The sequence below is a fragment of the Oryctolagus cuniculus genome, chromosome 11 (assembly GCF_051225735.1).
Source record: "Oryctolagus cuniculus isolate XC-2025 breed Fujian yellow rabbit chromosome 11, ASM5122573v1, whole genome shotgun sequence".
Lineage (NCBI taxonomy): Eukaryota > Metazoa > Chordata > Mammalia > Lagomorpha > Leporidae > Oryctolagus > Oryctolagus cuniculus.
This window is the reverse complement of record NC_142877.1, coordinates 60133503-60148648: the sequence shown is the minus strand read 5'-3', so window position 1 is coordinate 60148648 and position 15146 is coordinate 60133503. Positions and strand designations below refer to the sequence as shown.

Here is a 15146-nt window from a genome sequence, read left to right as displayed (position 1 = left end):
GTCTACGGTCGCTCAGATGCTGTGGGCGAGGGAGAGGGACTGATGGCCCAGCCCCGCGAGACAGAAGCGCTCAGAACACTGCCAACCCCTCTTGAATCTTCAGGGAGCTGCAGGAAAGGGGTCTGGCCTGAGGAACGGATGGCAGGGCAGCAGGACTCTGGAGAGGAAGCAGAGGCTTGGGCAGGAGCCCGCAAAGAGAATGACAGTGATTCCAAATTCAGGAACTCTCCAGTCACTTGGTTTGGCACTGATTCTCCGTGTTGCAGCATCTGGCAAGTTCAGGAAACATCCCAGGGGCTCCAAGGTGGCATCCTTAGTGAAGGGGCTTCAGATCGCCAGTCCATGGGGTGGGGGGGTCACTGGTCACATGCCCTCAAAAACTACATGATTTGTTATGTCTCAAAGGGCTGTCTTTTATTCTGAGAGCCTGCCCTTCCTACTTTTTATTGAATGATGATGGTGATAACAGATAGATAGTAGGTTTTTCTGTCTGTAATGTCCTTACTTAGTAAAATAAAAAGACAGCAATGCTATGTCTGCCCTCAAAAAAGGCTTGTTGTTTTAATTTTACCGGACCATGACATTCAAAAGTCCAGGAACTGTTGGCCAAGTGATCAAGAACACAGTGTTCAAACATGGAAGCACCACTTATCCTTTCCTGAACTTCTGTAGGATTGCCAGGTTTGAAAAGCACAAAACCAAGATGCCCACTTAAATTTGAATTTCCGGTAAATAATAATTTCTTTGTGCCAGTATATGACATAGAATATACTCATAGAAAAACAACACAAATGGCCTATTGTTTACCTGAAATTCAGATGTAACTGGGTGCCCTGTATCTTATCTGCCAGTCCTAATTGGCAAAGGTTGCTTAACTTTTCCGTTCCTAACAAACATGCACTAAGCACTTAGGAAATGTTACTTCTTGCTATTGTTTCTGAAGCCAGGGCTATGCTACACAGCAGGACTAGCTGTGTGGTTTTCTATAGGCAGGTTCTGGGAGGCCAACACAGCAGCTGTAAACGTTATTCACAGACCTGCTGTAGCAATAAAAGCAAGCAGCTGTGTGATGGAGCTCCTCCAGGTGCGTTAGGGCCGGTCCCCGCCCCGACGCGGGGGACCCAGACTACACATCCCACAATCCTAGGCGGCGTCCCCTGGCCATTACCTCATCGCCTGGCCTCGTTTTCGCCAATCCCTGCCTCTCCAGGGGTGTGGTCGCGGGCTGCTCTCGCGACTTTTGCTTTACCCTTCTACTGTGCTTTTGTCGCGAGACTTCCTGCGCCTCTGCCGCTCCCTTTGCCGCCGCCTTAGCCGGGGACCCGGACCCAGCCTCTCCCCTACCCGGTCACCGGCCCCGGCTTCACCGAGGCCCCGGTCCCCCAGCCCCGCCTCGCCGCCGCCATGGCGGACCCTAAATACGCCGACCTTCCCGGCATTGTGAGTACAGGGCCGGCCCCGGTTCCCTAGGACCGCGGCCCCGACCTCCCAGGGACCCCCAACAGAAACCTACCCGCGACCCCTCCCGCCTGCCGCCCCTCCTCAGCCCCGAGGGCTCCCGCCGCTGCTCTCCAGCCGGCCGCAGCACCTCCCCGGACCACTGACCCGGCCGGAGCCAGGCCGGGTTTTCGGACAGCCCACCAGGCCCCCTTTCCAGCAGCCGCCGGCTTCTCGGCCCAGAAATCGTCTCCGGACGCTTACCACTTGTACCCTTGTTTTTACCATCTGTGTCAACCCCGCCCGTGCCTCTCCAGACCTCCCCATGAGTCCCCCCACCCCACCCCCCGTCCCTAGCCCCGACACACAACACCAGGCCCCTTGTGGTCATAAACCTGCCAAGGAAGAGGTTCCTGTGGCAGAACCCCTTCTTGTGTCACATGGGGAGGTCTGGCCTTCGGGAAGCCGGCGCCCCCCCTACCTACATGCACGCGTTGGCTTTTGTGCTGCCCGGCCTGAGTTCTTGGGGGTGGGGCACAGGAGGTAGAGTGCTGGGTCCTGAGTCACTGTAACTCTTCAGCCAGGGTAGTGATGTACAGGGCCTAATTCGAGGATAGCCCTCACCTCCTTCGGACGTGCCCCCCTCCAGAATCAGGGTTTGTTATCACTAACACTTACGCTCAGCTCCCAGTTGTGCCCACTGTCATCCCCACTACTCGGAGATCGGGGTACAGACACGCTGTTGACAGTGCAGGTGGAGGAGAAGGGACAGGATCCTGGCATCATAGCCTGCCTTCACCGTTAGCTCGTTCAAATGGGAGTGGGGATGGAGGTGCTGATGGGTGCTGGGTAGTGAGGCTGGGTGGTCCCTGCTTCTGCCTGCAGGCCAGGAACGAGCCAGATGTGTATGAAACCAGCGACCTACCTGAGGATGATCAAGCGGAGTTTGATGCGGTAAGACACTGTGCTGCCTCAGGACTCCTCCCCCAACACAGGCCCTTCCCCTGGTCTGCAAAGCCACAGCAATAAGCGGGTATGCCAACCCCAGGCTGCACAGCTTGCATAGGCCTTCCTGGCCTCACAGCCGCCGAGGAGCAGAGCCAGGAGCGAGAGTCAAGCCAGTAGGATTACCGCTAACGAGACCTGTGTGCAAAGCCCCGGTCCTTGGGCCTTTAGATATTTAAACTGAAATAGAACAATTCCATTTGGCACTGATGACTTAGTTCACTAGGCCTTGGGTTCTCATCCATAGCAGTGAGCCATGATGCATGAGCACTCCAGATAAAGAAAATAGGCTTTCTACATGTTCATGAGTATCCTCCCAAGAACTAGACTTTGAAGTATAGAGGAATACTTCTTACAGCCACTGGGCAAGGAGCCAGGAAGATTATTTGGAGATGTTAGATAACGGACCTGATCAGAACAAAAGAAGTTTGAGGAAGAACACACGTGTTTCGTGTCAGCAGAGGAGAGGCTGTGGTAGCTCTTCCAGATCCAGAACTCAGGAGGAAGAAGCTAGCAGTGGAGACAGTTTAACCATGAGGAGAGCCTTTTTTTTTCTTTTTTTTTTTTTTAAAGGAAATACAACTATGAAAGGCAGGGAATTTTTTTTTTTTTAAATATGAAAGGCAGAAAGAGAAATAACATCTGCTGGTTCAGTTCCTGTCTGCCTGCAATAGCTGGGCTGGGCCAGGCCGGAGCCTGGATCCAGGAACTCAGTCTGGGTCTCCCGCATGGGTGGCTGGTATCCACATGCTTGAAGCAGTCACCTGCTGCCTCCCACAGCGTGCATTAGCAGGAAGCTGGCCTGGAGCAGAGCTGGGACGGAAACCCAGGCGCCATGGTGCAGGCTGCAGGTGGCCCACGTGGCATCCAACTGCTGCCCCAAGCAGAACCATTCAGCATCATTTATTAAATGTGTTTATTCTTTGTGCAGCACAGAGGAAGAAAAGCCCCTGTCCTTAGAAAGCCCAAGACTAAGGGAGAATTGGAATACATGTAGGAAACATGGGGGAAAAAAACAAAGTTGAGTGAATGAAAATGAACATAGTAAAAACTAGGTGCATAAGTGCCAAGGGGGACAAAAATCTATTAGTATGTTTCACAGGCTGGCTTTTAGGTTCTTCTGTTTCCAAAGAGAGCTGGGCTGGGTCACGTTGATTATGTGAGACTCAGAGAAGCTGTGGCCAAGAGTCACTGGGAACAGGCTCAGGATGCGTGTCTGTAAGTCCTGTGGCTGCATCTGTGGGGCTGGTTAGTTCTGGGGAATGCTGGTTGCTGGCTTCCTATGTATGGCTTGGCGTACTCACTTATTTATTTGATTCCCCCTTGTGGAAGTGCTTCCTACATTGTGGGGAACACCTTCCCTGTCCCCTCTCTCAGTGATGTGTTCCTTGTGGCTTCCATACTCGCTGGCATGTCAGTCTGTCCCCCAAGCTTGAGTATCTGGAGATAATGCAGATGATGTTGTTGCCAAGGATCTGAGGGTGCACCTGTCACTCCAAGAGTGTGCACCTGTCGCTCCAGCAAGCTGCTTCCATCCTCACAGGATAGGAGTGATATAAGCTGAGAACTTCCCTGTGCTGCCACAACTCAGAGACTATTCAACTCAAGCCTGGGCCTCTGCCTATAAAATAGCACGCCTTCATGGTAAGATAATGAATAGAACTCTGTCCTTTTGGCAGTGATTCTGATACAAATTGGGTAGTGTCACAGCGGTTCCCTTCGCAAACAACAACAAAAAATACATTGTAATTTTTCTTTAGAAGATGCTGAGATATCTCTTTATAATAGAAGGTGATGACCATTTTTGGCATGGAAGGACCCTCTGGTTGTGCAGCTCTGGTTGGTGGGTTCTCCCCACTAAGCCTTAGCAGCCCATCTGAGTCACTTCTGGCGAGGTGGCTGCTGGGGAGGAGATGGCATGAAGGTTCATTTCCTGCATCCAGGACGCCTAGGAGCTTGGAGCTAAATAGGAGGGCGATGAAGCTGCAGCTGCCTCCCCACCAGGCTCAGCAGAGTGCCTGTCCTCACTAGGAGGGAGCCGAGGTGGGGGGTGGTGCAACTTTCAGCTGCTTCAGGGCCCCTGTGGGCTGCGATGTATCCTGATGCCAGCTAACGTCTGTGGCCATGCGAGTCTCTGTGGGCCTTTGGAGGGCAGCTTTCGGGAAGTCAGCTGAGTAATGGCTGTGCAGTAAGCGTGCAGTCAGAGGAACAGGGAGTTGTTTGCTGAAGTCCATCCAGAAATGGCGCCTCCAGGGCTGGACTCTCAGTCCCACCCAAGGCGACGGTGCACATCGCCACTCTTGTGGCTGGACCTGTGGCATTTTCTGTCACCTCCTTAATGCCTGGCAATAGCATTCTCTGCCTTAGTCTCCAGGTTGTTCTCAACTTTGATTTTATGAGCTTTTGAAATAGTTAATGTGTGCACACAGACCCAAAGACGCAAGGCTGGCTGGTGAAGCATCCCTCCCACTCCTGGACGGCCTGCTTGGTGGGGGCCTCTCGGAGGGGAGCTGGTCTTTTACTTAAAGTAAGCGTCAGTGTCGACCGTCCCTCCTTCCCCTGATTTCTCCACTGAGAAAGAAATCGGGCTGCTGGAGGGAAGAGCGTCCTCTGATGTCCCTTGATCTTAACGGCCAGTTTAAGGGAAGCACACAAGGCTTGGTTCCCGTAGTGGGGAGGATGGGTGAGGAAAACAGCAGATGATCCAAACTTTGCTACAGATAGTTCTGATTTGTCCGTTTCCCTGTGAAGCAGCGCTAGCAGGAAGTAGAAGAGGAATGGGCCGGCAAACTGTGCAGGCTGGCCCTGTCCCCTCATGCGGGAGACCTCTCCTCGCTTCAGACACACGCGGGTTTGGCTGGGGCAGCCGGCTCATTGGGAGACTTGGCTTAAAATGTCTCATGAGGAAGCTACTTCCCATGGAATTCCCTCTCCTGGGCCCACAGCCTCCCTTGGGGCAGGGAGGGGTCCTGCGCGTGGCTTTTGAACTGCGGGAGTAAGAGGAGTGAACTTTGAAAACCTCCCTGGAAGCAGGATTTCGTGTCTCCCTTCGTGGCGTAACTGCCCGCAGTTCCACACTGAAAGGTGACGTTGCCTTAGTTTGGGTGGGCTCTGGCAGGCTGAGTTCTCCAAAGGTAGATGGTGCTGGGCGCCCTCCAGCCTGCGGGAACAAACAACAGGTCCTCTTCCTCACGGCCTAGAATATCACAGAGATGCTTGATTGTGTTCGTTGACTGTTGGCGCATTTGAACTTACCTGAGTTTTTCCTAATGCTTCCCCCATCCTCCCTCCTCACCACCTTGCCTGGACACTAGTTTGCACAAGTAAGACCATTCAATGCTTCTTCTCTGCATGTTTTTCTCATCTGCCATCTCGCATGCGATGCTGTGCCACTGTGCTATTGTTGTAGCTGATTGTTTTCAATTCCATTGGGTCCTTAGCTGGGTCACTGAGGGGCCTGCTGGCCTTAGGTTTGAAAATCATTAATCAAGGTGTAGAAACATGACTGTGATCCACGAATCATTGTCTTTTCCCTTTGTGAGGGCCGCAGAATAAAACTGTCCAGCGGAGGATGGGATAGAAACACGGAGGCTGTGGATGCTCTGAACATGAGGTGTTTAGGGGTCAGAGTCAAAAGGAGACCGCCCTTCTCCTCCTCAGATGAGATGGGATGCAGAGATTTTCATGGAATGACATTGAGCCTTCTAGATAAGGGTGGACAAGGGGAACAACCACAGGCCTCACTTCTTAATTGTGTATGGATTTTCCCCAGAAAAATCTTCATAATCCCCTATGCTAAGTAAAAGTAGATGGGATGGGAGGAAGCTATTACATGCACCTTTCAGAAAATAATTTGGATTATTTTAAAAAATAATAATAATTTGGGTTCTTTGTGCTTTGGTGAGTCTTTGTGTTTCTGCCCCCCTCCTTAGAGATGGATGTATGGATGATCAACATTATATTGGTCCATCCTGGACAGTTTTCTTCTGTGGCTCTGTGCATCCTCCTCGTCATCATGGTTATGAAGTCCCCTTGGCTGCAGTGTTGGTGTAGAGCCTGAACGGGCTCAGGGAGCAGCCGTGGCCACGTCTCCTGTCTGCTGTAGAACTTCAGGTCTTGCCCTCAGAGGCACAACCACGTAGCCAAATAGCCCTGGGGCATCTGGGAGTCCCTTAGTGAGAAGGGCCGAGAGTCAGTAACTGGTAGGCCAGTTCCCAGGACCAGTGCACATGAAATATTCCAGTCAAGGTAGATATGGTGTCCTTGGTTTCCATGGTGACTGTTACAAGAATTATGCCAAAAATCTCATTGTCCCTCTCACCTCATAGGACAAACCTGGAGGGATGGTATAAAGTATTTGCAAGCTAATATACCATTTTTCCTTCTTTTTGACTTTTCCAACTCCCCATTCTGCCCATCCTGCATAATTTTTTTTAAGATTTATTTATTTATTTATTTATTCTGAAATCAGAGAGAGGTCTCCATCTGCTGGTGCACTCCCCAAATAGCCACTGACAGCTAGGCCTGGACCAGGCCAAAGGCAGAAGCCAGGAACTCCATCCTAGTCTCACCCGTGAGTGACAGGGGCCCAGGTATTTAAGCCGTGTTCCCTGCCTTCTCAGGCTCCTCAGTGGAAGCTGGATCAGAAGCAGAATAGCCAGGGCTCAGAACCAGCACTCCGGTGTGGGACGTGGGCATCGTGAGCAGCGGCTCGACCTGTTGCACCGCAACACCAGCCTCATTCCTCGTGATTTAAACTTAAGCTTATACCCCAGTGAACTCTCTCCCTGTCCTTAGTTTCTCCCAAGCTGGTTTTAGCTTGGGATGAAATAGAGAAAGGTATCATTTTATACTTCCCACCTGGTGTGCAGCTGTGCATTCATAGCCTACTCTGTGCAAGGACCTGCCTTCCTGGACTGGAGCACCTGGAACCACCACCTCTTGCCTGAGCTAAAAGAGGGGTCTTGGCTGAGCTTGACCCCACTGGCATCAGCCAGGGAGTGGAGGGGTTGGAGGTCAGATCCATCTGGCTGAAGTCTTGGGAAGGAAGTACGTGTCATTATCCCACCATGGTTTTCATACACGTGTAACTGTGCTCAGCCTTTCTTATGTCCATCTACTGTTGACAGAAATCCTGGAAAGGCCGGGCATTCAGCCAGATTTCCCCTGCTGGCAGTTCTAAACCAGTCTTGCCTGGGAGTGATAGCCGAATCCCTGGGGTCTGGAGTAAATTAACGCCTTCAGAATACTCACCCTTCCCCATGTCCACCCTCCAGTGCCTGTGCATGTGAACAGAGGTTGAAGAGACATGTTCTGCACATGGGCTGGGGGCCGTGGGTCTTGGTGTCCTTGGGACTCTTTGTGCTGGCACATCATGCAGATCTGCCCTGGGCCTCTCAGAGCTGCGGGCTGACTTCCCAGCCACGCAGGATGGCCACAAGCGCACCAGGCTGCAGGAGGAACCGGTGTTTGCCTCGCCTCGCAGCAGGAAATGTGAGCAGGGCTGCAGTTAGGTACTTCCTGTTTCCTTAGACTCACCATCTGTACCTGACAGGTCTGTCCTGCCTACCCTGAAGGCATATCGGACCACCCATATTGGCATTCTGACTGATGAACTCTTCACAACTGGAGAAACTGGGAGACAGAGAGACATGGGCCATGAGCTAGTAAAGGGAACCCCCCCTTAAGAACTGGGGACCCTCCACCAACTGTAGGTCCTCAGAATCTCCATAACCTCTGCCTCGTATTCTGCCACTTCTAGAGCCGCCCTCGCCCTCAGCCTTCTCTTCCCGCCCTTTCCATTCTGTGCCACTAGCTCATAACATCTAACCCGTACCTCTTAAACCCTACATCGCTTCTGGTGATGGCAAAGCTTCGTGACATCCTCACCACGAGAGGAAAGGGTCTCATGCTCTTCTTTCTCTTGGAGTATACGGTGACCCCAGCAGAGATTCTTTGGCCCCCAGATCTTGCTAGGCTCCCCTGGGGCCCTGTGGTGCAGTGTGTTGGAAGACTGTCATGTAGTGCATGTGACAATTTGCTAATAACAATTTTGTCTTTTTTTTTCCCCCTCCCTCATCCCCATTCCCCCACTCCCTTTCTTTTTTAACTCTTGATTTTCTCACCTCTGGGGAAACCACAAGGAGCTGGTAAGAAGCCTGACCTTTCGTCTGCTTTTTAACGGGGTGTGCTGTGCTGGGCAGTTGTTTCTGTCTTCGTGTCTCTACTAAATCTTCATCCCTAGCCTGAGCCCCACATCCCGCTGACAGCCTTTCTCTGTCTCACAAGCCACCATAATAATACTGGCCCAACCCATACCCCAGATCTTCAAGACGCTGGTGGAGTAGGTGCCACTGGACGACTAGCGTGTGCTGCCTGCCCGAGGCTCCCGAGGTCACAGCCTCCGAGAGGATGCCAGTGGCAGGCTAACCTCCCGGCCCGGGTCATGCTCCTGCCGCAGGGAACCTGGAATCAATGGCTTGTCCATCTCTGCGACCGTCCAGAACCCCTGAGACTCGCCTCCTTAGGGCCTTAAATAAGGAACTAGGTTCTTGTGTGCATAGCGCCCACCAATAACAAGGGCTTTATAGACAGTATCTATGATTAATTTCCTTCGTGGCTCTGTAGGTTATGCCTCCCATTCCTCTTTTTGTAAGACGACTAAAGACAAAGATTTCTGCCTCATTGGTCTTGATGTAGGGCTTTCAAAGGGAGAAGTGGTGTATTCTCAAATGTGACTTAATATGGTTGTCTCTCCTGAGCCTGAGTCCTTGGCAGATACTGGACAGAGGCCAGAGAGCACAGCTCTTTGGCCTGTGGATGCTTTGGCTATATATAACATTTCAGAGAAGGTTAAAGAGATAACTTGGCACTCAAATGGCTCTTCCCAAGGCACTTACATATGGCACATTGAGCCCTTTTGTTTCCCCTGCATCTGTAGCTCTTGCCCCTCTGCCCAGCAGTTCCCGAAGAAGGGTGGAGATCAAAGTCGGTACTTGTTCCTCACCTCTCCTTCCCTCCTCTTTAAAGCTGCCAGGCACATTGATCTCTTCTCCAGTAGCAGGGCAGAGATGGAGGACAGGGCTTCCTTCTCTCAGCTCTACTCCCTCAGGGCGCCCCTTCGCCACCTTCCCTCCCCAACAGCCACACACAGGCAGTCTCGGGCCTGGCTGCAGATTGGAGTCACCTCAGTAGCTGGCCCTAGCCCAGAACAATTAAATCCGACTGTACAGAGGTGGGCCCAGGCCTGAGTGGTTCCAATGTGCAGTCAGAGGTGCAAACCGTTGTCCCAGGTGGAGGAAAGAAGATGCATTCGCCTTCCTCCTGTGGACGTCTCGGTGTAGTTCTTGGACGTTTGGTAAGGAGGGGACCTCTTGGCCTCGGGTTCTAGGTTACAGTCTCTGACTGCTGCGCCCCTGTGTGTGGAGAAGCGTCTGTGCTGGAGGCACAACAGAGGCCAGGAGAGAAAGCGGGTGCAGCAGCTGCTCTGTGAGAGGTGCTAGGCTGGCTCCATCTCAGGGCCAACACAAGCCCTGGACCCAGGGTGCTCTTGGCAAGCAGATATTACTTGTGTTTGTGGCTTCTAAGACATCCCTTTAAAACTCCAGTAAGCCCTGGCCTCTTGCTGGCCTCTGAATTCTCCAGCCTCCCGGCAGCCTGGAAGCCAGGCCCCTGGTCGGGCCTTCTGCCAACATTTGTGTCTAAGAACTGGTGTCTTACCTTCTGCAGGTTTAGAGTCCTCATAGTCTCCCTCAGAGTTAGTGGTCTGTCTGCCTTCCCTCTTTTCCCTCCAGCAAGGGTGGAAGGTGAGCTGTAAACAGACTTGCTCAGCGGCAAGAAGATTTACTTTTGGGAGGGGGAAGTTAAGAGGTCAGGATGGTTTCTTGCCTTGAGTGCATGGTGTGTGCCCGACAACTGGGAGGGGTGGGGGGAAGGTTTATGTACAGAGTGGGTGGGGAGGTTATGCTGCCTCTGTTGCCAGTTGAATCAGGGTGTTAATATTTATACAACTGAGGCTCCAAATTTACCAGGAAGCTTCGGTTTCCTAGGCTGAGCCCGGGTCGGCACCTTGGAATGTTGCCACCCTTTTCCCTTAGAAAATTAGGACCCAGTCTCCTCATGGTTTGGGGAATGGGGTAGGAATTATAGGGTGAAGTGAGTGTGCCCCAGGCTGAACTACCTGTTCCTGCAGGAGGAGCTGACAAGCACAAGTGTGGAGCACATCATTGTCAATCCCAATGCTGCCTACGACAAGTTCAAGGACAAGAGAGTGGGAACAAAGGGACTCGGTGAGGCTGGGCTGGCAGTTGGGTGGAGGGGAGCCTGGAGGACAGGCCTGAAAAGTGGCTTGCTGTCCTTGGGTCTTGGTGCCTTTAGCTTCGAGGCAAGGGCCCCCCTTGGAGATCTCTGGTGGGAGCCCTCACAGACATCTGAGACCACGGCTGCCCTGGGCCAAACTCAGGCCCTTAGTTCTATGTTTTCTTGGCAGATTTCTCGGATCGTATTGGAAAGACCAAGAGGACAGGCTATGAGTCTGGAGAATATGAGATGGTTTGTAGCTTGTGTGTTAGTGGGAGGATGTGACCAACCTGTGTAGCAGCGCTAGAGGAGGAAGCCCAAGGGATGCGGTGGGGACTCTGAGTTTCTCTGGGTGGGGGTCCTGAGAATGCGCAGCCCTCCCGCTGCTCATTTTAGTCTCCAGGTCTTCTGTCCTGGGCTGTTGTAGTAGGCTCCTGAGTTGGATATAATACCCTTATGACTTGGACTGGGTTTACATGGTTCTTGAGGCTCCCTGTAATGGGAGCTGTGCCATCACCCTGTGTTCACTCTCTAGCTTGGAGAGGGCCTGGGAGTGAAGGAGACTCCCCAGCAGAAGTACCAGCGACTACTGCATGAGGTCCAAGAGCTGACAAGTGAAGTTGAGAAAATCAAGGTGATTATAAGCTCTCCTTCCCCTCTGCTGTGACCCGCATAGCTGAGGAGGCACTCCCAGCAGGAGCAGAAAGATCCCCTAAGCCCCTGGCTGAGGGGCTGAGGTTCCTGGAGTTTGGGAACACACAGGAGTCTACACGCAGTACCACAGGCAGGCAGGCTCCTGTGCTAAAACCATGCCAGTGACTCACGTCCAGCTACAACTCTCCTGAAGGGTCAGGTCCATTTTTTTTTTTCATTGATTCATTCTTGCCCCCCCCCCCTCCCCGCCTCTCTTCACGCCAGACGACAGTGAAGGAGTCAGCCACTGAGGAGAAGCTGACCCCTGTGGTGCTTGCCAAACAGCTGGCAGCCCTGAAGCAGCAGCTGGTTGCTTCCCACCTGGAGAAGCTGCTGGGACCAGATGCCGCAATCAACCTCACTGACCCCGATGGAGCTCTGGCTAAGTGGGTGCCCTCCTTGATTGGGAAATCGCTGCTGGGTGGGGTTGCGGAGGGGCTCGGGCAGCCACTGGCAGGGAGACTGAGGGGAGAGTCGTGGTCTAGCCATTCCTCAGCACTGACTATCAGCAAGAGTGGCAACTGTCCTTCAAATCATGTCATTACTCGGTCTCCTGCCCCAGGCGCCTGCTACTGCAACTGGAGGCAACAAAGAACAGCAGAGGGAGCTCAGGGGGAAAGACGGCTGGTGGGACTTCTGTAGAGAGCAGCCTTGTCACTTACGAACTACATTCTCGGCCTGAGCAGGACAAGTTCTCTCAAGCTGCCAAAGTAAGTACGTGCACAGTGTCAGCTGGAGGCTGGGGCAGATGTGGCCCTGCGGATTCTCCTGCTTCCCTCCAGGAGAGCAAGAGCATGCTGGGAAGGCCTCTCACTCCGCCTGATGTCCCATTCTCCATTTCCCTCACCCTTCTACTTTCAGTTAGGCTTTTGAAATGGTGACAGGGATGTGTTCCTAGGAAAGGAGTCCGTCAGGTGGCAGGGGGATGTGGGGGAATGGCAAGCAGAGAAGAGCAGCATCCGGGTGCTTCCGCCCTGGCGGCGGGGAAGCTGGCGGCGAATCTTCCCTCTCTCCTCCACCAGATTGCAGAACTCGAGAAGCGCCTGACAGAGCTGGAGGCAGCTGTTCGCTGTGATCAGGATGCGCAGGTCAGGTGCTCTCCTAGCCTTAGTGTGAGCCTCAGGTCCCGCACCCTGAGCCACAAAGGCGGCAGCGTCCCACATAAGCCCGTGGGTGGGGCGGGGGAGGGGGGCTGCAGGAAAGGGCTTCAGTTACAGGGCTCAGCGGTGGGTTGCCAGCTACAACCAGGAAGAATGGGAGTCGGTGGCAGTCACATGGAGGCATAGGGACCACTGATTTCTTCCCTCCCTTTCCTACCAGAACCCCCTTTCTGCAGGTCTTCAGGGAGCCTGTCTTATGGTGAGTAGTGGAGACACTGGAGTATTTGGATTTTACAAAGGGGATTATGGGATTGGATTTCATTTGAGGATTCCTTCTGAGTCCGTAGTGATCTATTAACGCTAGTGGAGTATGGCAGGCCTCTTCCTAGCCTGATCCCTTTCCCCTTCGTTATTCTTGTCCCAACCCCACCCCCAGGAGACTGTGGAGCTGCTGCAGGCAAAGGTGAGCGCCCTGGACCTTGCAGTTCTGGACCAAGTAGAAGCTCGGCTACAGGTATTAAGCTGAGGACACACTGGATCATGGGTAGCTTGGGACTTTGGGAGCCCAGGATTCCCCATCAATCTTAACGTCTGTGCTTTCAGAGTGTCCTGGGAAAGGTGAATGAGATTGCCAAGCATAAAGCCTCTGTGGAGGATGCAGATACACAGAGCAAGGTCAGGACACCCTCCCTGTCTCCATAGCCCTTTCTACTCCCTCAACTCCTCTGGGAGCTAGCATTGAATGCTCAGGTGCTTGTCTTGAAAGCTCCCGCTAGCTGAGGAAGTGGGAAAGTTGGGGCATTGCCACCCTCTGCATCCTTTACTGGCTGCCCCAGCCGTGCCCTCTGGGCCGTCATGCCCCTCCAGGTGCACCAGCTATATGAAACCATTCAGCGCTGGAGCCCTGTTGCCTCCACCCTTCCGGAGCTGGTGCAGAGACTCGTTACCATCAAGCAGTTGCATGAGCAAGGTAGGAGGCCAACTGCCAGGGATGCTAAGGGTCGAAGGGTGGATGGCTTCTCTCCTGGGTCCTGGGTCCTAATCACAATCAAACCTTCTTTTTTTTTTTTTTTTTTGTAGCCATGCAGTTTGGGCAGCTCCTGACACACTTGGATACCACTCAGCAGATGATTGCTAGTTCTCTCAAAGACAATACTACCCTCTTGACGCAGGTGTGTGTCCCTTTATCGAGCTGTTTTCATCTTTCAGCTTGAGTCTCCAGCTTCGTAGTGGCTGTGGGACCTTTTTTTGTTTTGTTTTGTTTTTTTGACAGGCAGAGTGGACAGTGAGAGAGACAAAGGTCTTCCTTTGCCGTTGGTTCACCCTCCAATGGCCGCTGCGGCCGGCACACCGCGCTGCAGCCGGCACACCGTGCTGATCCAATGGCAGGAGCCAGGTGCTTCTCCTGGTCTCCCATGGGGTGCAGGGCCCAAGGACTTGGGCCATCCTCCACTGCACTCCCTGGCCACAGCAGAGAGCTGGCCTGGAAAAGGGGCAATCAGGACTAGAACCCGGTGTGCCAGCGCTGCATGGCGGAGGATTAGCCTAGTGAGCCGCAGCACCGGCCATGTGGGACCTTATTAACCTATGAACCTCCCGTCTTCCCATTTGGAGATTTACCCTGGCCTGAGTTATGTGGATTAAGTGAAATGATGCTGGCAAACTTCACTGATTCCTTTGCCAATGCATACAGCAAGTCCTGTTTCAGCTGTATGCATGGCACCATTCTCATTATTGAGGGAACATTAAAGTCAAGAGACCAGAATCACAGGACCAGCAAAGTAAATGAATATATATATATACATGTACACATCCATATATATATGTGTGTGTGTGTGTGTGTGTGTGTGTAAAAAATACTTGGTAAAAAGTTTTATAAAATTTTAGACCAAACCCTCATTTCTTTTTTGGTTCCCATTATAGAAAACAGATGAACTCTTCTAGTTCAAAGTTGGGAATTCTTGAGTGCTGCCTGCTTGGCAGACCCTGAGCTGTGTCCACTGGACCCCAGGGTAGTCAGGACACTGCCACTATAAACGCACCCTGCTAGGGCCCACAAGCTGTGCTTCATTTCTTCCCTAGGGAAAAAAACCTCTTCCAGTCCTTGTCCAGGTGAGCTCCTGGACCTGACCGTGAAAATGAGCCTTTGTACCTCCTTGCAGGTGCAGACAACCATGCGTGAGAACCTGGCCACAGTTGAGGGCAACTTTGCCAGCATTGATGAACGGATGAAGAAGCTGGGAAAGTGAGCACCTCCAGGAGACGGAGCACAGGGGTAATCCCGACCCCTCTGAACTGTTAACAGCTTACATAGGATTTCCCCCTCACCTTAACTCTTGCAGTTCCAACTCCATGTGACACTGGGAGCAAGGGTTCTTGCATGTGGGGTCCATCCCCCTCCCCTGATGAATACAGAGTGGTGGCTGGGGGGTATTAGATGGCACACCCCCCGCGGGCCTAGGGAATGAGGACATGGGCCCAGCCCCAAGGCGGCTCACGTCCAGTACTGCTTTGCCGGGTGTGGGGAAGGACGGGGTCCTGTCCAGCACAGCTTTTGTGGCTGACTGTAATACACATCTGATTCTGCCCATTAAATGCTATTGTACTCTCTGT

General features: G+C 52.7%; 1 protein-coding gene across 1 annotated transcript; it reads left to right on the top strand.

Annotated features, from left to right (window-relative positions):
- Nucleotides 1-1260: 1260 nt before the first annotated feature.
- DCTN2 (dynactin subunit 2) lies at nucleotides 1261-15143 on the top strand. The gene is made up of 14 exons (XM_002720918.6): nucleotides 1261-1440; nucleotides 2323-2391; nucleotides 10634-10730; nucleotides 10931-10992; nucleotides 11276-11374; nucleotides 11659-11819; nucleotides 11996-12143; nucleotides 12456-12521; nucleotides 12754-12792; nucleotides 12970-13047; nucleotides 13137-13208; nucleotides 13401-13503; nucleotides 13614-13705; nucleotides 14696-15143. The coding sequence occupies exons 1-14, from the start codon at nucleotides 1405-1407 to the stop codon at nucleotides 14780-14782; spliced, it is 1209 nt and encodes a 402-aa protein (XP_002720964.1). The 5' UTR covers nucleotides 1261-1404; the 3' UTR covers nucleotides 14783-15143.
- Nucleotides 15144-15146: the final 3 nt, after the last annotated feature.

Excerpts from the sequence above, each read along its gene's own strand:
- DCTN2 (XM_002720918.6), top strand. The coding sequence starts at position 1,405 with ATGGCGGACCCTAAATACGCCGACCTTCCCGGCATT. Across the intron at positions 1,441-2,322 it reads ACGCCGACCTTCCCGGCATT|GCCAGGAACGAGCCAGATGT; the intron begins GTGAGTACAGGG and ends TTCTGCCTGCAG. Across the intron at positions 10,731-10,930 it reads AGTGGGAACAAAGGGACTCG|ATTTCTCGGATCGTATTGGA; the intron begins GTGAGGCTGGGC and ends TTTTCTTGGCAG.